Below are 21,685 nucleotides of genomic sequence, written 5' to 3'. Positions count from 1 at the left end.
TGCATACACTAAACTCCAGCAAAGAGCACCACAAAACCACAGAACTGGTTTTATCATTGGCAGGATTGTACAAGCACAGACACGGATGACAGAAAATTACTGGACTTATGCAGGAGGGAAAAAAACAAACACACACAGTTTCACAAGGGCCATGTGTGGCCGCACTGTGTGGTTCCCTGGTCTGCCATTTCCTTTCAGGAAAGATAGTCCCTTTCTTCCTTGCTGGCTTTGAAGATTTGTCAATGTCTAACCAGCTCACTACTACTAGTTTTCTCCTCACCACCATTTCTTAGCTGCTGCCAGTCACTTGAACGGTTTCTCTGTGAGTTTACAGCAAAGCTGAACAAAATTCTTTCAGCCAGCAGTAAATTTGCCCAACATTACAGTATAAGCACAGGAAAGGTTATTCATGATACCAGGCTGACGTTAGCAAATAGTTTTAATAAAATAAATAAAACAGGAAGGGAGATTGCAGAAATTTCTAAGTATTATGTTATTTTTGAAACATTCTTCTAGGTTTTAATTTCTAAATGACATCTTTGTTTGAAAAGTGGTGCATATTTTGAAAGAGAATGAATAAACTATGTGAAAACTAAACAAAAGGTGTCATTTGCAGAAGTAAAATGTTTAGATGAGTGGAAATGGGTTCAGGATATTCTTCCTTGCTTAAAAGGATCTCCAAGATCACAATATTTATTTGAGGCTAACTTAAAACTCTTTTCCTTGACAGTTTTCAGTAAGGCCTCCAAACTGGCAAAGCTGTTACTGCCAGTTCTTATTTATTTGTGAATTGCCTATCCAAGCTGTGGATTAATTAACTTTGCCAGGAGTGTAGACAGAGACAAGCTCTGCCCATACCCACCCTGGAGCTGAATCTCTGGGAGCACAGACTGGGATTTTCGGTAGTGTCATAAACCATCTCCTGCATATTGGGAAACAACACTAAACCACTGAGGAACCCAACACGTGCTCACCTGTGCTTTTCCTTTATTCATACACCACCCCTTCCTCCTACTCACCTATCCCTAGAGATGGCTAAGATCTGACTTCATTCAAATCTCTTCACTTTGCTTTTTATGAAAATAGCATCGTATTTCAAAGCTCAGTTAAAAAACTTCTCTGTCCCATGAGGCAGATCTACTGTCTCTGCTCTGTTTTTTTTTTTTTCCTTTGCCACTAGACAGGTCTGGAAAGTATTTCTGTGATGAGTTTGGACATGCATGGCCATGACTGCTATTCCAAGAAACCCGGTGTTCCTTGAACAGTTTGACAATTCACTTTAGCCCATCGGTGGTCACATCTTGAAGCTGTCACAGCCCTTTCTGGCTGTGATGTGGATGGGATTTAGGAGCAGTACAGAAATCCAGGGAAGGGGAGATGGAAAGGAACAGTTACCACAACACCATTAGGTTTGGGCCAACATCACAATGGTCATAGCTACCTGGAAGACCTCGCTCTATGTTGGAAGGAGAGACATCTGAAAGGAACACGCCGTCCCCTATGACATTGGGGTCAAACACTCTTGGTTGCAGAGGGAAATGTGGCTTCTGATACCCTTGTTGATTGGTAGGTCTTGCCTGAGTTTCATGCAGAAGCTTCTTGGGAACTGAAAGAGGAGCAAGAAGAGCACAGTTGTTAGAGCAGTTGTTAGAGTTATTTCAGCTGGTCAGAACAAGAATTGTCACATCAGGCTACGGGCTCAGCTGATAGTTAATTATACCATGTGCAGCCCAAACAGACACTCATTCTCCACTGTGATGAATGCTCTCCAAATGCCAGCACAGAGACAATCAACAGGAGAATGCTGGAAACCATAAAGTGATTAAGATACTGTTTATTTACTATTAAGCCTTGAGATTAGGCTAAGGATCAGATTCAGATGTTCTGTTTAGACACTCATCTCAGAAACTGAAATAGAGCTTAGTAAGCCAGGCTTTGGCCTCAGCTCTAGGCTTCAGAGAACTCAGTTAGAGCTCTCTGCTCCTACCATGACAGCAGGCTGGACAGGATGCCCCATAGGATTGGGGGCTATAGCTATAGCTGAAGTCCTGCCTCTCTCCAGCCATCAAGCTGCTGGCTCAAGACTGAACAGCAGAAGTTTCTTTCCACTCCAGATTCACAAAACCAGGCTCTAGATTATGCTTTTCACGTGAAATCATAAATCCTAAATCCACCACAAAAATAAATTCCTGCTATAAGAAACCCTCCCCACCCTGTGAGCTCCAAAATACACTGTTCCCATTGAGTTTTAGGCTGTAGGATGGGAAAGGCCCATTCTCCATTCTCACCCTCCTGAGGAACAGGAAGACTTAGCTAATCCCTACTGCTCTCTGTTTTGTCAGCCACAGCATGAGCAATATGCAGGTGAAATGATGGGTTAATATGTGACAGACTTTTTGGATGTCGCTGGTCTCTTCTTTGGATCAAAGGATGCCCTAATAAAAGGAGTGTTTTCTCCTCCTGACAAGGCCAGTTCTTCAGCTGTACAACCAGGTAAAGAAATCAAAGCTGGTGTAGCTACCTCAGTGTACACCCACTGAAGGTGAATCCACACAGTAAATTCACTAATTTCCCCTGTAGGGACAAAGAATGGAGTCATCTCTGGAGCTGAACCAGTTCTCTCCCTCAGCCAGAGCCAACACCTGAGGCTATTTCAGAGCAAAGTGCTTCTCCATACAAAGAGAAGAAACATATATACAGGTCATTCTCTTCAGAAAGCAGAGGAATCGAGAGATGAAAGACAAAAATAAATTAAAATCTCCACAGGAGAAAGATTTATTTTTCCTGTCAGTGACTGTACATTAATGCATAGCAGACAACCAAGACTTTAGTGTGCTTAAGACACAGACTGTTGAGCACTAGGCACAAGTTCAGTAGACTTTTGGGATGCCCATTTCTCCTTTCTCCAAGTCTAAGACCACCTTCCTCTCTCATTCCAAGCAGGCTGCCACCTCCCAGTGCCTCGGTTTCCCCAGGGCTCCACTTGGGATCATGCTATCTCTCATCTCCACCCTTCACAGGGGCGTGAAGAAGTGCAATTAAAAATGCAAAGCACTTTGAGATGCTTGGCAGAAGCTTGAAGGAGGACTTGGAAAGAGGGCAACTCTGGATCAGAAAGGAAATTCCTGCCTGCCCCCTGCAGCTAATCAGCTGCCAGACTGGAACAGGAGATTTAATCGCATCCATTAAATTTGCCTGCATCACCCACCACATTACTGGTGGGTGAAGTGATCCAACCACTTTGTTTACATTATGTTTGACTTACTGTCTTTGCTGAGGCAAAGAAAATTGTAACTAGATTTACAGACTGACCTCCTGTATTAGGCTGCCAGGACATCAGCACTGAAGTTTTTGCATTATTAGTAGAGTCATGTTAGGTCAGGAAACAGACAGAAAACCCCACAGCTCCTGAATATCAAAGAGCTGGCACAGAGGTTTCTAGTGAAATCTGAATTGGCAACAGTTGGAAGGCAGCGAAAAAACACATCTCCTGGTAGGAACCAGACAGGAATGAGGGGGATACCTCTGCCAGGGAAATATCAGAAAGTCTGGAGAGGAGGTGGGTAGAACAGAGATTATTCTGCAAACCACAGCCAGGGAGAACTGCAGTTCTGGGTGCCCAATTTGAGGCACCCAAAAGGATGCAGAGGGCATAGGGCTCAGCACCCTCCAAAAATAAGGAGTCCTATTGCTGTATCTCAGACTGAGAACCTGATAAACATTTAAAATACATGGTATATTTTCCTTTATACACTTTTCACCCAGACCGCATCCCAGTAACCTGTCAACAGGCATCCGATGAAGAAAACGAAGCAAAAGGCTTTCCTGTTTCAAACTTACTCTTCTTCATAGACATCTCCTTTACCTCTCAGCATTCATGACCATCACCAGGGCACAAGACAGGCTGGGTGGACCTACATTTTTCTTAGAAAAAGGATAGTACTCAACACTTAGACATTTAAGTGAAGTAGGGGAAAGAAACACCATCATTTCCTAAGCACACCCAGAGAACTGAGATATGGCTTTTCTATCTTGGCATCTGTGCCACCACCACTTGAAAGCCACCCACAGGACCAGGGGAGGAGTCAGGTAAAGCAAAACATTGCTAAATCATTGCAACTGGTCAACAGCATCCCAAGGAAGAGTAGAGATGGAGAAGTATTCAAGGAGAAGCATTGATTGAGAGTATTATTGTTCCAGCACCTTATGGAGTAGGGCTGTGGTGTTATCTCTTTGGGATGGCTGAGGAAGTGAGAACATTATCAAGTAGTCATTTGGTGCCTTAAAACAGAGGTGGCTGTGAGGACAGATTTCCAAAAGCAAGCATGTGCTGAACATCTATGGTTAGCACACGCCTTGGTACTTTCAAAAATTCCAAGAGGTGCTTTTCTTCACTTCAGCTTTCTTCACTTCACTAGATCCCTTTAAAACTCTGGAAGCAACTTAGTGCAGCACAGGGTGTCTACAGCACATAAGCTTGGAGTTTTCCATTTCAAGGTATCATTTTTCTCTGTGGACTCCATGAACATCTGAAGTACATTTTGCCAGGAAAGGCCCATCTTTGCAAAGAGTACACAGAGAGACGGCACACAGCAAGTCTGCTCTTTTTCTAGTTTATATGATGCTCAGCTGATACACAGCTTTGATTTAGAAAGACTGTGAAATAGAAAGCCTTTCTCAAGTGTAAAATACCTCACAATTTCCAGTTAGCTCCTGTGTGGCAGCCAACTCCACAAGAAAGATTAAACATCTGGCTCCTTTGAAATGCCCTCCTTAAATTCTCCAGAGAGGAGTGCATCTGACACTATGCATGGCATGAGTTGAAGCAAAGTGTCAAGGAAAGTTATTTATTATTAAAACCACCAGAAAAAAAGTGCTGAGGATTTTAGTCTTATCACAGTATTAAGCATAGAAATCCTAGCAGGATAGGGTTGGCACTTGTCCATGCAACTGAGCAGAGAAATTAAAGCAACTCAGTCAGCAGAATGAATGATGGATGTGGACAAGAGGGGAAGAAACAGCTTCAATCAAAGTGTTAATACACCTCAATGTCGGGAGCCCTGCACCTAAAAATGCACATGAGAAATGAGCTGGGATCATCTGGAAGAGAGGAAATGAGTTGCTCTGGGGGCCTCTAGGGACTTGCAGTCTCTCAGGGGGTAGCAGTCAACATTGAGATGTGGATGTTTATCCAAAGGATAAAATTCCACAGCAACTTGGGCTGTGCATCTGGGAAGCACAGGCAGAGATGTAACTTTTCAGATGGCAGGCCCTGCTCAGACACTCATCCTGGGGTTCAACTCAAACATCACCACATGGATTTCATGTCGGCCAGGACTTGATCTGGAGACAAACTGCCACCATCGCTGTGACACTCCATGAAGGTATCTGCAGAAGTTGGTTCTAAGTTATAAATATGCAAGGGAGCTTTTGGATCAGCAGGTTCATTCCTCTGCCATTACAGCCTTTCAAGTCTTTACATAATCCCTCTGTGTCTGCTTTAAAAGCCATCCCAGCTCCCACTGCTCATCTGTCTGAATCAACATCATGCTAGCAATAATTTATACCAGTTACCAACCCAAGAGCTGCATTACCCATTTGCAATGAACTAATGGCACCAATCTCACAACAAAACCTCTCTTCCACTGCCTGGCAGGCTCCCCCCACTGCAGAAACAGAGGTGAAAGAAAATCAAAGCCAGAGTGTGCTCTCATGGGCAGAGCAGATCCATCAGAGTCAGTGTGAGCAGGCAGCAGGACAGTGTGAAAAGGCACATGCTGGCGCTGCTGACAGTATCCTCATTTGTACTTGGTGGAGACGCCTTCTTGTGGAATTTTCACACAAGCAGTTTCTTGTGTGGCCAGAAAACTCAGGCTCATGTAAAGAAAAAGTTACTGTGTCTACAAGCAGCAACATTCAGAATTGCAGCGCTAAGAGATGGAAAAGGCCAGTCAATACCTCGCCTCTGTTCATTAAGGGCAAAGAATCCCAGACTGGTTTGGGTTGGGAGGGACTTTAAAGATTATCTTGTTCCAACTCCCCTGCCGTGGGCAGGGACACCTTCCACCAGACCAGGTTTCTCCAAGCCCATCCAGCCTGGCCTTGGACACTTCCAGGGCTGAAGCATCACTGGGCAACCTGTGCCAGGGCCTCACCTCCCTCACAGTCAAGAATTTCTTCGTAATACCCAATCGAAACCTGCCCTTTTCCAGTTTAAAGCCATTCCTCCTTGGCCTGTCATTACATGTCCATGTTCCTCCTCAGGTTTCTTGTAGGCCCTCTTCAGGTATGAAAAGACCATAATGAGATAATTCGCTGTGTTTCCTATGTTGATCTCTCTGGTTATAAACACTTCAGTCCTGGGGGTTCAACCAATTGCCACAGTATATCATTTTCAGAGGTATACTGCTCTTTCTGTGTAACTATTTTCCAAGGTTGCTGAGTGTTTCAATTTAAGCACATATATTATTCCCCTAATCAAAACATTTGATGCTATAGCTCCCATATTTTATGGACAGGGAATTGGCTCAGGGACACAGTTTTGGAAGTGTTTAAATATAAAAATGATTTGTCCAATTTCACAGAGGGAGTCTGCACCAAAGAAAGGAAACAAGCTCAGCCTTGCACTCAAACCATTCCCTCTCTTTGCTAATTTGATCATTTGGTGTTTTCTGATGCTTGCTCTGTCCGAAACATGCTTAAGGACTTCCACTCCCAGGAAGCAATTATCCCCTGATCTCCATCTTCACTGGATATAAACATCAGTCAGCTGAAGGGGATCAATGAAAGCCCAGTGTCAAAAACATACAGACAAGGGGCTTGTCATTCTCCAGTCCTCTGCTCTATGTTCTCCTGTGCATTTCCAGCCCATAAGGTTTGCTCCCAAAGCTCAGCACAATTAAAGCAGGATCTTCAGCAAACCCTCCTGAGCATGCTTGAAGCAGAGTGCAATTGAACAAAAACTTGACTCCCTCACCAAGGAAAATTACAACCAAGCCTTTTATCTGGGCAGGTTGAGGCCAAGAACTGTTGGGGCTCAACATATTTTTAAAATAATGATAATAATAATAAAAAAATCCTCCTGTGAGTAAACACCCAGTATAAACTCCTGCATGTTTCTAGAGGTAGCATCTCTGAAAGATTGTTTGAGACATGAAAATGCACAGCATTCATCCTGAAATAGGATTATTCATAATTCCAAGTTGTTACAACAAAGCAACTTGGCTTGTACATGGCCCTCTTGTATACAGCTCTCTCAAACAGCAGAACTAAAAGCGGGTTTTGTGCAGTAAAACCTTAATTCACTAAGCAGTCAGTCAACAATACCTATTAAAATAATGGATTTTGGCTGTGCCAGACCACAAAATATCACAGTACAGGCAGAGAGAAAGAAGGAAAAAATCCCATACAAAAGAAGGCTCTGCACCTGGTGACAACAGTAACACCACTGTGTAGCTGGAAACACGGGGGTGGAAGATGATAATTTCGTTAACAAAAGTAAATTGAGGCACACCCTACCCCCTTGGCCTTATCCCAAGGGTCTCAGACATGGCCAAGGAACAAGTTGAAACCTTTTCCAGCTATCCATGCCCCATCTAGCTCAGGGCCTCACATAGAAAGAGGTTTTGCCTTTTCTCATGATCACGTGTGTTGTGTCAGATAGCCAAAGCCTATCTTCAAGCCCTGCCCTGCCACCAGACATTCTGACAGGGGATTTTTGCTCAGATAGAAGTATAATCACTTCATGAGAGGAGATCATCAGATGCTACAGCTCTCAAATGTCTCCATGAGCCTTGGAAAAGGCTGAGTGCACTTGACATCAGCTCTGTACCTTGGCTGCAAAGGCATGTCATACCATCATACATCTTATTTAGACTGAAGATGCAATACCATTTAAACAGGAAATATTAATTGTCCCAGGAGACAACAGGAGACACGAAGGGACTTTCTGCAACAGACCATAAGTCTGAAAGTTGGGATTTGACCAACAAACTGCCATGAAAAACCTTCACTCTCACAAAAAAACCCCCAAATACCAGATCAGAGATTTAACAAATTCAAGTGATCCAGACCTCAGCTTCCATCCTCTTCAGTTATTTTGAAAAAAGCATTTTTTCACCCAGCATGGATATAGGCTGCAATCCTGAAACTGAATGCAAAGCCCAAGAGCAAGAGGGAGTTCCTCAGACTGCTGCAGGCGTGTTTTCCATGCATGGTGTTCCAAACCACCAATAACAAGGAAGTGACTCATGCCAATTACAGTAAGGCCACTTCCAAGCACCATGCAGAAAGCAAGCAAGACTGTCTGGGAAAAGAGTCCTGTCACAACCAAAGCCACCTACACCTCCCAAAGCCCACAGCCTGCACCAGGGCCCTCCCTCCAGACTCTGCCCAAAGCAGGAATCTGTTCTGATGGAGATTTGGGGGTGGTGGGAAGTGGTACAAGCTGGGATGTCTGACACAACCCATAAAAACTTTCAGATCACTCTGCCAAGACTCTTCCTGAGACAGCCCAGATGCTTTGCCTTTTATTGTATCTCCTGGCAGCAGCTGACTACAGAAGTGTTGTGCAATAAGAATATAAATATCATACAGACAACCCTTTCTCTTGTTTGGCCTCCACAGAAGAGGACATGCTTATCCTTTCCTCATGCAGCTGCAATCAGAGAAGTGATTTCAGAAGTAGAAGCAATTCCAGTCTAGAAACAAAGCCCACGGAACACAAATTAGCTCGGTCTCACCGTTCCTCCCAGTGAAATCTCTTGCAGGTAAAAGGCCCAGTGATGTGAGAGGCTTTGGGAGATGAAGGAGATTTAGGAAACGCTGCACCTCCAACTGAGACTCCACGGGAAAAGACAAACAGCAGCACCATGCCCTCCCAGGCTCTCCTCCTCCTGCACAGGGCAACAGAACACTTTTCCCTGACTCCTCTGATTTCTGACTGCCCAGAAATGCAATAACCTCATTAGAAGATCCAATTCACCTAATCTGGGAACTCAACACATGCCTGCCCTGTAGGTACCTAAGGAAGAAGTCCTCCTTAAATAAGCTATGTTCCTAAGCTGCCTCTATCATCAACAGGGAAAGGTGGGTGCCTTTGAAAGCCTCCAGGGAAGATTCTGTCTACTTAAATTTAGGAGCCTAATTAGGGATAGTTAATGAATCCTAATGTTACCTTTGGATTTATTCTCCTGAGTGTATCTGAGTTGAAATCTTACGAACTGCCTCACATCTTTTAGTCAGATATTTTTCTGCTATCTTGAACTTTCCAAATCTGAATTTGAAGCTATAAACACCTTAATTTCTATCCCGTGATGCATGTGCTTGATCTATCCACAGGCAGTTTTCCTACTGCTTTCATAGCCATGAAAGTCAGTTGTTCTTCTTTCATCATCTGAAATGTAATAACAGAATATGAAGCATCTATTGCCAGCAACTCATAAATCTCCTGCTTGATGTGGCTTTTGGTCTCCAAAGGGCACAGGGGAAAGCATCGAATGCACCAGTCTGCTCCCTACATGTTCTATTTGGAAAGAAAAATGGATCAAAAGGAAGAAAGCCTTGCAAGAGATACCTTTAGAGTTACAAAGAGTTACTTTCATCTGATAAATTTCTGCCTGCTCCCAAAATCAGGAGAGTTCTGCATTTTCACAAGATAAGGCATCTTGAGGAGGATGAGACTCAAGCTGATTCTTGTCCAAATTCCAGCATACTCAGCTACATCCCACCATGGGACCTTTGCCACCTGTAGCTGTAGGACCTTGCTGGTACATGGCTGCATCTCATCTCCACCAGGCCCAGAAGATTCAGATCAACAAGGAAGACAGGCTCATTGAGCCAGTCTTCCCTATTTCCCCTGTTTGGGCTCCATTTGTCACATACTTTCACTGGTACTTTGCAAACCAGCCCTGGCTCTTTCTTAGGCATTTAAGGAACACTTGTTTGTTGGTTTCTTCAGAGAGACTTATTACAAATTGGAATTTTATGCAATGCTCTGAATATGTCCACTCCACTTTGGATCAAAGTAGAGTTACACTAATTTTCGGACTTTGACACAACTCCTATTTTCTTCTCATCACCTCCACTCATTTTTGTCAAACATTTAACACTGCAAGACTGTGGCTCAGTTGGTCAAAGCCTGGTGCTAGGAATGCCAAGGTTGTGCCATTCTCTTAAGAGCTGGACTTGGTGATCCTTGTGGGTCCCTTCCAACCCAGAGTACTGTGATTACTCTTACAATACAGAACTGTTTTGACATTTAGACTATAGGGCTTGGCAGAAATTCTTTTGTGCTGCTTATCTATTTTTCAGGAAAGGATATGTGGCTCCCAGGAGGATGCTGACTGAGCAGTGAGTGTTGTGTGCTCAAGTGTGGCTGATCCAGAGTCAGGGCATTGCTCATGCAAGGAATTGCTCACCAGAAAGGGAGAGTCTCTTTGCTCAGGATGCCAGCATGTACCCAAGGGGTTCCAGTCTTGAAAGTTATCAGGAATCAGCTGAGTCACAGCAACCAATTCTGTAAACCTGGGCCAAAAGATACTCCCTTAAATTTCAGTGAAAGATATATACAAACACTGTCAGGGAAAGTGGCCCTTGCAGATCTTCATGACTGTGTACCCAAAGTGTTTGGGTGAGCATTATCTATCACTGTGAGACACTTAAATGAGAGCCAGGGCAAGGATATCCAAGATAAAGTAGGTAGAAAGGGATGGAGTAAATGGCCAGAGGTCCTGAAACCTCTAGAGTTTATGGGAAGCCATGCCAGCCTCCACCAAACAAAGGACAGGAATGGCAGGGAAGCAGAAGCCCAGGCAGGAAAGGAAGGTACCAGGGAAAATAACAGCTACACTGCACTGCTCAGATATTTCTATAAAGAGTAAGAAGCCTCATGCTTCAGCATCTGAGCCAACAACTAGCCTGATATGATCCAATCATTATATCCCAAGAGTTAGGAATATAATTTCTCCTCCAAGACTACTGACCAAGATAGATACTTAGGGGATTTTCTGTGCCTATCTCTGAAGCAACGTCACCCACCCTGTAGTCTGACCACTGACGACCTCTGAGACACCAGAAGAGCAATCCAGAAAAAAACCTAATTCAAAGAGAAACCACAACCAGCATTTCTCTGGATGCTCCCCCATGTTTTGTCTCAGTGTCTGTTGGCAGGCACAGCTTGGAGACTCTTCCCATCTGCTCTCCTTGCCTAATTAAAGTGTTTGTAATTACGGCAGCAAAACTATGCTCTGTACAAAAATATTTTCTTTTTATCCAAGTGCTATTTATCCAGAAGTGTGTGCTAGTTCTTTATCAGTTCACCTGCTTTTCCTCTCTGCAATCAAACAGCAGAGAACTATGCAAAGGGCTAGAAGTTTTTCCCAAAAAGATAGAAGTGTCCTGATAGCAGAAGATGAGGAGTGTCATCAGAAAGCAGCTGGTAACCTCTGCCATTAAAGGCAGACTTTTTCTGGTCACATGTTTGACTTAATGTGGCAATTCCCAGGGTCTCAGGAGATGCCTAAACTTGAAACCCTGCACAGGGAAAGGTTACCTCAGTTGCATTGGAATAAAGATTAGGAGTGAACAAAACTGTAAGGCAGCTAGAGTGCTAAATGCCCTTCAATTATACACAGATGAACGCAGATCAGTATTTACTGAACAAAAACACAGTTTAGTTTGAGACCCAAAACTCAGTGTGGGGATCACTGGCTCCTCAGTGGTTCAGCACTTGGCTTACAGAAGCCAGGCTACACTAACAAACCTGAAATCCAAGGATCTGTGAACAAAGTGGCAAGACTGTTTTCAATATAAACCCTTCCATTCACATGGTCATAACTTGTGAGACATCTTCCTTTGGGGCCGAGATTTCCTGAGCACACTGGAAAGTTTGAGGAAAAATCCTATAGATGTTTTTTAATTATGAGTATTAAACTCCCCTGTTTTTTCAAAGAAGTACATTTACAGGCAGAATGTCTCTAACACACAGCATCAGCTTTAAATAATCTGGCTCAGAGACTGTGAAAAGTTCTTCGCATGGTTTATGTATCTTATTTTATTTATTTTTCTGGTAGAAAAACACGTAGCGTGCATCATCTTGCCTCCATGCACACCCCGAGGGAGCAGTAAGGACTGCAAGCCCAAATCTTACTACAATTGCTACTGTGAGTAACTGCCAGTTTTGTGAAAGAGCAAATTACAGTCACTTTCCTGACGCCACATAAAAGCAGACACACACCATGGAAAACAATGCCAGGGTTTTGTTATAGCCCAGTGAGGATGTTCCTGAGCACCTACCCCACGCTCTTCCGCAACTTGCCCTGCAGCTACAGTCTGGGAGCACTGGGAAGAAACTGTGGGAATACTCAGTGCTGGATTCTTGTGGCAGCTTTCCAGTACTTAAGAGTGATTTTTTTTTTTTTTTTTAAGAGAACACAAGGATTTTTAAAGCTAAGTGTTTGTTTCTATTTGGCTTCATGAAATGTTCAGCAGGGACACTTCATGCGCACCAGTCTGTTCCACTCTCCCCACGTTATTAAGATTCATTTATTTGAATGTCTCAGATGATATCTGGATTCATGCCACCTAATCAAAGGCACTTTACTGGGGTGGGAGGTGGTTAATTTGCCCCTGCATCAGTTATACAGATAAGCTGACTAGCCCCTCAGTTTAACCCTTCAGTTAAATACCTGCATTAGCGCACATAAAGCTTTGCAAGACTGAGCTGCAAGCTTGCACATGTATGGATATACATTCAGGTGTAGGACATTGCTGGGCAAAAAGCTTCTCTCATTTATTCCAAAGTTAACAGAAGTAAACAATCCTGAATCAAATCCTACCCACCAATTAGTACAGAAATTATTCCAGGACTACCTGGGGCTCCCTTGAGACCTCTCCAACAGGCTGGCAGGTCTCTGAAGACCCTGACTACTTGCAATACTTGATTCACCAGGCTGCCACCCCAGCCAAGCCCCAGGGGATCATTCTGGGAAGGTCAGCAATGCTCTTCTGGTGGCCTTTCCTAAGCACAGACCAGTTTCTGCCTGTTTGGGTAGCAAGGCTGATCCACTGGCATTGCTCCCCTTTCAAAATTGCTGAATTCAATCAGTTAAAACGTGTAAATGGAGACACATCTTATCCTGCCATGTGTTTGAAAGTGTTTCTTATCACATATTCCAAAGGAAATGCAGGTTGCTAACTCACAGCCAAGGAACTCCATACTGTAGGACCTCTATTTTTAGGCTTCCTTTTTGGGACTCCTAAAAAAACATGAAGACATTAACACATACCTTTGCAGCTAGCAACTTGAACCCAGAGCAGAGCCTTTATCTGGCATGCACTCAGTTTAAGGTGCCACTTCCTTCAAGTGGAATATAATGCTGTGTACTGCAGTATTTGTTCCCTCCACTGGATATCTTGAGCCCACCAGGCCCGATACCTTATCATCAGATTAAAGGATTAATCCAGCACAAGGAGGCTGTGAACACCTTTTGAACAAGTAGACCTCTAACAAACAAATTTCCTGGATGGGGGGATAGACACGGATGGTTTATGATACCCTGTAAAAAACAGAAAAACTCATAAATACAGTCCTTCAAAGTAGTTCTGTCCCATGCTGGGATGACTAAACCTCACACCAAGGGTGCCACTGCCCATCTCTGTAAAGACACATGCTGCTGGATTTGCTCAGATCACAAATTGGAGCTACCAAAGGAAAATTAATCCCTATCAATGCAGCTGCCCAGGATAAAATCTACCTCACAACCTGCCTCAGTTACGGTAATAAGATGTTATTAATTGCAATTCCAATAACCATCCACGTTACCTAAAATCTGAAGTAATCCACCCTAATTGCCTTAACTCTAATAACTGCATGGGATCATAACAGCTAGAGGAGAAAAAAAGTTGTTAACTTGTTGACTGCCAGATGCAGACTGCTGATAGGAGATATATCAAGTATTAAAGTATTAAAACTGACCTCAGCTTGGCAAGAGAAGGCTGTGATTCATGCCCATAACTCCTGGGCACAGGGAGAATTCAACAAACAATTGAACAAAGATCAAAGCATTGGCTGTTTCAGTGGAATAAGACTGGAGATTAATCTCATTTATACTCAGGTAAACCTCCCTCCTAACTTTCTCCCAGTTCAGCAAGAACTGCAGCAAGTCCACTGTACAAATCTGTTACATCACTGCCTTGTTTAGATCTCTACTGTTCCATTAAAATCAATGTTACAGTGGAGGGTGAGAACTGGATCATTATTCTGTTTAGTCTTAGCTTTCCACTTTTGAGCTGTTTCAGACTTCTCTCTGTGAAAAATAAAGAACCTATCTTAAAAATCTGTATTTAAAAAAGAATCTTGCATCAAAGCTATTTTTTCACCTTTGAGCAAACAACTCACTTCCAGTTACGTTCCAGGTAATAGAAAGTGTAAGACTATTAAACAGAGTTCAAAGTGAGGCTCATTGTGAAAGAGGCACACAAATTACAAACACTGCATGGAGAAGAAATGGCATCTTCGTGCTTGTACAGCAGCTGGTGCAAGGAACAGCCCGCCCAGTTTCCCAACAGCAACACAAACTCTGGAGTACACAGAGCACAAGTACCAGTTTGCAGCCAAGTTTCACAGAGCTGGAAATCAAAACCCATCTTCAGGCTGGTCTCCCTACAGAAGGCTGATAAAAGGAGTGAAATGGCTGGGATCCTATTCAAATTCAGGCATCTAATGGGACATATGAGCAGTAACTCTGATCTCTCAGTTGTTTCCCAGGCTCTTGCAAGGGGAATCACAGCAGTTTCCACAGCAGGGTCTTGCACCAAACCTCATGTAGCTTGTACCACCCTGTAAATCTGCTGTCACAGGACTGAAAGGACTGAGGTGAAACAAATGGTCAGATGACTCTTCAAATAATCATAAAAGGGTTTGGGTTTGGAAGGGACCTTTAAAGGTCATCTAATGCAAACCCCTGCAATGAGCAGGGACATGTACCTGTCCTCAAAGACCCAGCCTACCTGTTTCCCTGCAGGCCAAGCAGTCAGTGAAGTGCTGCTCATTAAGCATGAAGACAATGTCCACCCTCAGATTTTGTATTTCCCCGGATCATCTTCAGAGGCAGAAAATATTCTTCCTCAGTGGCATCTTCATGTCATCTGAAGATGTGCTTTGTTAGCTTCTCCTGAAAGGTCAGAGACTAAATACGCAGTATCTACAGTTCTCTGAAGTTAACAAGCACTTGGTTGAGGAGGAAGAGGGAAACTGTGACCTGAAAAGGAGCCCACACACAGGAGTAATGACCCTACCCACATCAGCAGACCCTGACCTTCAAGCAAAGGGTGCCTAAAATCATCCCACAGTCACAGAAGCATCAAGATTGGAAGAGACTTTTGAGATTAGTTAGTCAAACCATCAACCCAGCCCCACCATAATCACCCCTAAAACATATCTACATCCAGACACCTCTTGAACGCTTCCAGAGAGTGATTCCACCACCTCCCTGGGCAGCTTATTCCAATGCCCAGCTGGTCTTTCAGTGAATTTCTTTTTTTTTTCTAATATCTAATCTGAACCTCCCCTGGTGCAACTGAAGGCCATTTCTTCTCATTCTTTCACTTGAGACATGATAGAAAAGACTGGCCCTCACGTGGATACAAGCTCCTTTCAGGAAGTTGTAGAGGGTAGTGAGGTCCACTCTGAGCCTTCACACTAAACACCCCCAGCTCCCTCAGGCACTCCTTGTAAGATGTTTTCTAGACCCTTCACCAGCTTCATCATTGTAAACAATGAGGAAACCTGGGAAGGAAAATGTGTGTGGTCCTTCCAGTGTTCTGTTTAGACCTGTGAAGATTCTGTGATAGATAAAATAAAGATCACCTGATCCTTGAAACTGTTTACAATGACACAAAGAGCATTAACCTCCACTCTTACATGCTCTAAAAGAAGTAAACTGTGGTCTGCTGTGATGCAAGAAAATTAAACACACTATTCACCTGGAACAGTGTGACCTTTGTGTCGTTAAACTCTCTTCACTTTCAAAACAAGGTGACTCCATCCAAAATGCCTCCTGGGAACAGCATGTGCTCCCTGCTGACTTCTAAGCCATGCCCAGATCATGCAATATAAAATGTCATTTCTGTAACTTAGCAGGATGGTCCACAGAGTTCCAGTGTCACGGATCATAGAATAATGGAATCATAAATGACTTGGGCTGAAACAAACCCTAAAGACCACCTAGTTCCAAGCCCCCTGCCATGGCAAGGATGCCCGTTAAATCAGACTGCCCAGGGGCACACCAGCCTGGCCAAGGTGTCAAGAGCTGGGCTTTGGCACTGTTTTGTTCATCAGTACAGAAGTGCTCAGAGAAGTCCAGAGGTCAAACACAAAGACTAAGCAGCTGTCCAAGTTTGGGAGGTCACTGCTGCTCCTCAGGGCTTAGAGCATGTGGGACATCACATCACAAGTCTGTGGCAGCACAACAGACACAGGACCCAGTGATGACCTGGAGATGTGTCAGGCCAAGCAAAAAGCTGAATTTGCTGCCTGTCCACAGCAAAGAAAGCTGGAATAGCCCTGTGGGACTGCACCCAGACACAGGGCCGTGACACATATTGAGCTCAGGGATGTTATCAGCTGTGTGTTATCCGAATGGACAGCCCTTTAGAAACACTGAATGCTCCACAGGCAAAATGCTCCACAGGCAAAGATGGCTGAAAAAATTTGCCTGGACTCCTCTGAACTGTCCCTGCACACATTCCAGCCATGTCTGTAGCAAAAATACTGACTGTATACAGAGGTACCTGCTCCAACAGCCCATCTGTGCTGCACCATCTGCCCTCATAGAGCAGGACACATTCCTTCAACGTGTCAGAGCTCCATGGAGAGCAGCTCTCAGCCTCCTCTGAGGATGAAGGGATTGAACTCAGCCAACCTGAGCTGAACACTCTTATCAAACCACTTTTATCAAACCACTTTTATCAAACTACTTTATTAGCACAGCATAGAGCTGCCACTGCCCAGAAACAGGAAGGAAATGCATTTCCGCATCTTTCCCTAACATCCTCCTGTCCTGTTAAACACAAGGAACACAGAGGTTGTGCTAGAGAGTCCTGCAGGTTCATGTGATTATGAAAGGATTTCATACTGGACACCTCATCCATCAAGGACACCAGCAAGGTTTAAGGGAGAGATGGTGGAATAAAATAGTCTCCTGGGTCAAATTCAAACCATAAATGTTCCTTTTTAAGCCAAAGGGAAGTCTTTGACTTTTAATCTTTTCATATTTCAGTTAAATGATGCAAATGACCAAGAACTAAAATAGATGATAGACGCTCAGCTACACCTCCCCCATGTTGTTGGGTTCCCAAGATTTCCCCTGTAAATGCCACTACAACCACTCCATAAAACTACAGTGGAACTTATTCTTTAGCCATGCTTGTAATAAATCATCTGATTTAATGAGCAAAGATTGCTTCCCATCAGTGCTTTTTTTCCTGTGATAGAACCAACTGTAAAGATAAAAGATAGCTTCCTATGCTTACATTCTCAGCCCACAAACATTTCCATCTAGACAAGGCTTCAGAACCACACCTGGACACAATTAACCATGATTGCATTTTCGCAAAAAAATGATGTTATAGTCAGATATTAAAAATCCTTTTCCCTCTCAGTTTGACTGAGTGAAAACAAAAGTCCATTTTCTGATGGAGCTCCCTCAGGCCAATACCTCCAGCTCTTGAAAGAAGAGTGCCCTGCCTAAAGAGGGTAGATTTAGACTGGATACTAGGAATAAATTCTTGACTGTGGGGGTGATGAAGCCCTGGCACAGGTTGCTCTGAGAAGTTGCCCTACCCCTGGAAGTGTTCAAAGCCAGGTTGGACAGGGTTTGGAGCAACCTGGGATAGTGAAAGGTGTCTATGGCAGGGGGTTGGAACGAGATGATCTTTAAGGTCCCGTCCAATACAAACTGCTCTATGATTCTATGATGCTGTGATGCTTTGATCTTTTACAGGCATGTTTTGCATTTCTTTTTCTTGTACTTCTATTGGTATTCATCAGGTGTTTTTCAGCACAGAAGATCCTCTTTGTACTCTCAATAAAAAACAACAGAGGAAACAGTCCTAGAGAAATAAGTTCCTGTCAGTACTGAGCATGTGGAGCACAGATACAGCTCTAGCAAGGTGATCACCCACAGACACAACAAACTGCATCCTTTCACTTCTAAAACAAGCAGACTGCAAGAACTGCAGCTCTCCTGAGACAGAAACCTTCCGTCCAAGCTAAATACAAGTACAACTTACCATGGCTGTGCTCCCAGGCCTGGCTTCCACTCTGGAGAGCACAAACTCCTCTTAGAATTAATTATTAATGGAAGTCTTGCCCCAAGACACCTTGACAAAGAGCTCAATAGGACGTCTTACACTGGCTTCTGCTGCTGTTGGCACATGAACACAGATGGACACCATGAAAGATGGATTGTAAAGAGAGGGATTAAAAGCTGGCTGTGCCAGTAGTTCTGACCCAGCCTCCTTCTATCTCCTTTGTTCTGTACTTCAGCTTTAGCACTAATGGCAGCAAAGAGCTGCAAAAATACTGCTGATACATGTGTGTCTTAATCAAACAAAGCACTTTTAATTATTTGATTAGGAATCATTCTGTTTTTACAAATTTAGGGAAAATTCCAAACAGTTGAGCCCTTCTACATCCATAGGGTGGAAGTGACCACTGTGGAATTTGAACAGAGTTTGCTGAAGCTTCTGACTGCCAGTGATGCTAAGATGATTTTTTGCTTTTTCTTCTATACACCTTTTATATAACTTCTATGTATTCTCTTAGCATGCATACTTGTAATTCCTTAAGGCTGATAACTTAGCATAGCCTAGTATTTTGTTAGGCCAGGACACCAAGCATCCTAAAGGCCTTGCAGCAGGAGGCCAGAAAACCCTACACTATCTTGGGTAACCAAGGTCCTCTCTAGGACATATCCTGTTGTTCTAGATACTGGAGATTTGGCCCATCTAGGGGGGAATTCCTCAAAAGGGGGAATATCAGGCCATTCATCCAGGCCTTCCATTGGGATATCCTTGTAAGATAAGCTCATTTGTAAGGTCTATAAATTGTATACTCGCTCTATCATGTGTGTGCATTGTGGCACATTCCACCTTATTCCAATAAGGATCCTTATTAAAATACTGAGGTAAAAAAACCCCTCATCCCTTAAACGTATCTGGCTCTCAGTTTTCTAAGACCAGGAAAAGGCATCACCAGACCAGGGTGAACCAGATCACATTCTGGCCTCTTGGGAGGAATGTTTGGATACAGGAATTGCTCTTTTCCCCAAGTGGACACAAGTCACGCATCAACAGATTGGGATTCAACCACTACACAGATGTCAGTCAAAAATATGCCAAAAAAGCAAAAGATTATGTCTGACTGATGAATTAAGTGAAATGAGTGTGCTACCCGTTTCAGCAGTCAGCAGGAAAAATCACAATTACCAACAACTCCAAAAGGAAGACTTGTTGGCTGTCATGGTTTGAATGCCAAAAACATAATGAATGTCCCCTCTCCCCTGGGATAGCATGGCTCTCATATCCAGATGTGGTCCTTACAAAGCAAGTTTGTGACAGGGAGGTGATGTGTGAAGCTGACAGGGTTGAGCCTGTGTGATTTCTGCTGACAACTAGTGCATATCCACCCCAGGCTACAGGGCTGTCAGCTCCACAGCCCTCACTAGTCCCCGTTTGTAAGTCAAATGCTGAATGTTATGAACTGTTTAGAGATTGGTCTTGTGTGTCTGTCTGCAACAGATTCAGAGAGTGTAGCAAAGAATACAAGTCAGTGACCCAGAAAAAAAACCAAAGAAAATTTGATTTGCATATTAGATTAGAAGATTCATTCTAGTGCCATACGTGCACTACCACCAAATGTGACTGAACATATCCTTTGTCAAGAAGAAAACATTTCCTTTTAAAGTCTTCAGACAGCCTTGGTCCATAGCTGACAATTACCAACTGTTTCTCCGCAAAAATGAACCCAACAAACCAACTCCCAAATACATGGTACATTGAGTCTACAGGCACGTTCCCCCCAGCCACCAGGTCTTAGAGGTGCCCTGGCTCACACCACAAGTGCTGCCAGCTCACAGAGCAACCACAAAAGATGGGGTTAGAGCTGGCACCCCTCCTGTCTGGGTGCTCCCAGCTGAGTGTCTGGATACCTGGCCAAAGCGCCAGGAACACAGCAGGGAGCTTTGTCTTGAGTTTAGAAGAAGGTTTAAACACTGGATTTCTGGTGTGAGTCACTAATTGCTGCATCAGTACAGGCTTCAGCTGAGTGACATGCTGTTCTGCCAGGATGGAACTCCAGCATTTGCTACAGAGCTCAGCTGCAGGGTCCTCCCAGCACTGAGCTCCCTGGTGTGCTGGCACTGCTGCTGTAGGTCCTCTTTGCAAACTGAGGAGGCCCAGGGCATTGGTCCAAGCACTAGGAAATGATCATTTGTACTCTTTAAATGTTCAAACAGTGCTCTACAGCAACTTGGCCCATGCCAGCTAGAGCTCTCCCCAGCCATAGCTGGCCACAGCCTGGATCGTTGTCCTTGGGTAGTTGGGATATGTGTGGCTGCCTGGTTTTGAAGGAAAAACATCTGGCTAGACGCAAGTCCTGCGGTGCCACTCATCCCCAGGACAAGAGAGGCTTTGCTACATTCTATTTCACAGGACAAGTGCAGTCCCTGTGCTCTGAGCAGTGCCAATTCATCACCATTCATTAACACCTCACTCAATGAGTTTTGGTAAGGAGTAAGACCCCCAGCACAGATGCTCATACCTTCCCATTTGCACAAGAGAGAGCACACCAGAGTCTGAGCCGATTTAAACTGTCCTGAGAAATCTGGCAGGGACTCCCGTGCTGTAGAGTGAAGCCAGCTGGAACGTAAGGCTTTCCACTCCACATGCTGTGCACCCAGCCAAAAATCACATGTGGGTAGCGTCACCGAAAACCAAACACCTTCTCCTGTCCTGCCTCAAGTTCTGTGTGAAAACAAACGTCCGCCTTCACGGTTGGAAAACTCATATTTCAAGGTAGAGTTTTGTGCTTCAGGAAAAAACATCCCAAAGCGAAAGAGCAGCATTAGCTTTGGCACTGCTGAGGAGAAGTCCATGGAGAGTTCGACTGGCAAACAGTCAGAGGGGAAGCACAGCAAATCTTGGCCCTCTGAACAACACGCTACGTGAGGTTAGGCAAGTCACCAGTTCAGCCTGAGGCAGTTGCAAATTAGAGTGTCACAGAGAAGCAGGGCTGGAAATGAGCTTGCTGGGTCATCTAATCTACCCTTCTAGACCTGTAGCAGGATCCCATCTAGCTTGCTTTTAAAGACCCTCAATGATGTAGATCCATGTAGACCTCAATGATGATAACCATTCAGATGTTTCCAGAACATCTCTTTTCACCTCTATAACATTTTTTCTGAATATAGAGCTCAAATTCCTTTGCTACAATTCATTCTCTTAGCCTCTCATGCAAGGTGATCAATAGGCAATCTCCACATCTCTGCCACAGCCTTTTATGTGTCTGAAAACTCCTTACCTACTCTGTTCCAAGACTTCTAATTTTAGGCTAAATGACTGCAAATTAGGATTCATTTTATAAATGTACCTAAAGGCAAAAACAAGGCTGACGTCCTCCCTGGAA

General features: G+C 43.9%; 1 protein-coding gene across 1 annotated transcript in view; it reads right to left on the bottom strand.

Moving 5' to 3' along the window:
- The window catches only part of EVA1A (eva-1 homolog A, regulator of programmed cell death), a 204,516-nt gene that overhangs the window by 11,424 nt on the left and 171,407 nt on the right, over positions 1-21,685 (bottom strand). The window contains exon 6 of the mRNA XM_066180019.1: positions 1,442-1,606. Within this exon, the coding sequence (XP_066036116.1) occupies positions 1,442-1,606 (165 nt within the window). The remainder of the gene's footprint in view (positions 1-1,441; positions 1,607-21,685) is intronic.

The sequence above is a fragment of the Chamaea fasciata genome, unplaced genomic scaffold (assembly GCF_029207755.1).
Source record: "Chamaea fasciata isolate MVZ Bird 193981 ecotype frontalis unplaced genomic scaffold, bChaFas1.0.hap1 SCAF_3, whole genome shotgun sequence".
In the NCBI taxonomy this organism is placed as follows: Eukaryota; Metazoa; Chordata; class Aves; order Passeriformes; family Sylviidae; genus Chamaea; species Chamaea fasciata.
This window is presented reverse-complemented; position numbering and strand designations above follow the sequence as displayed.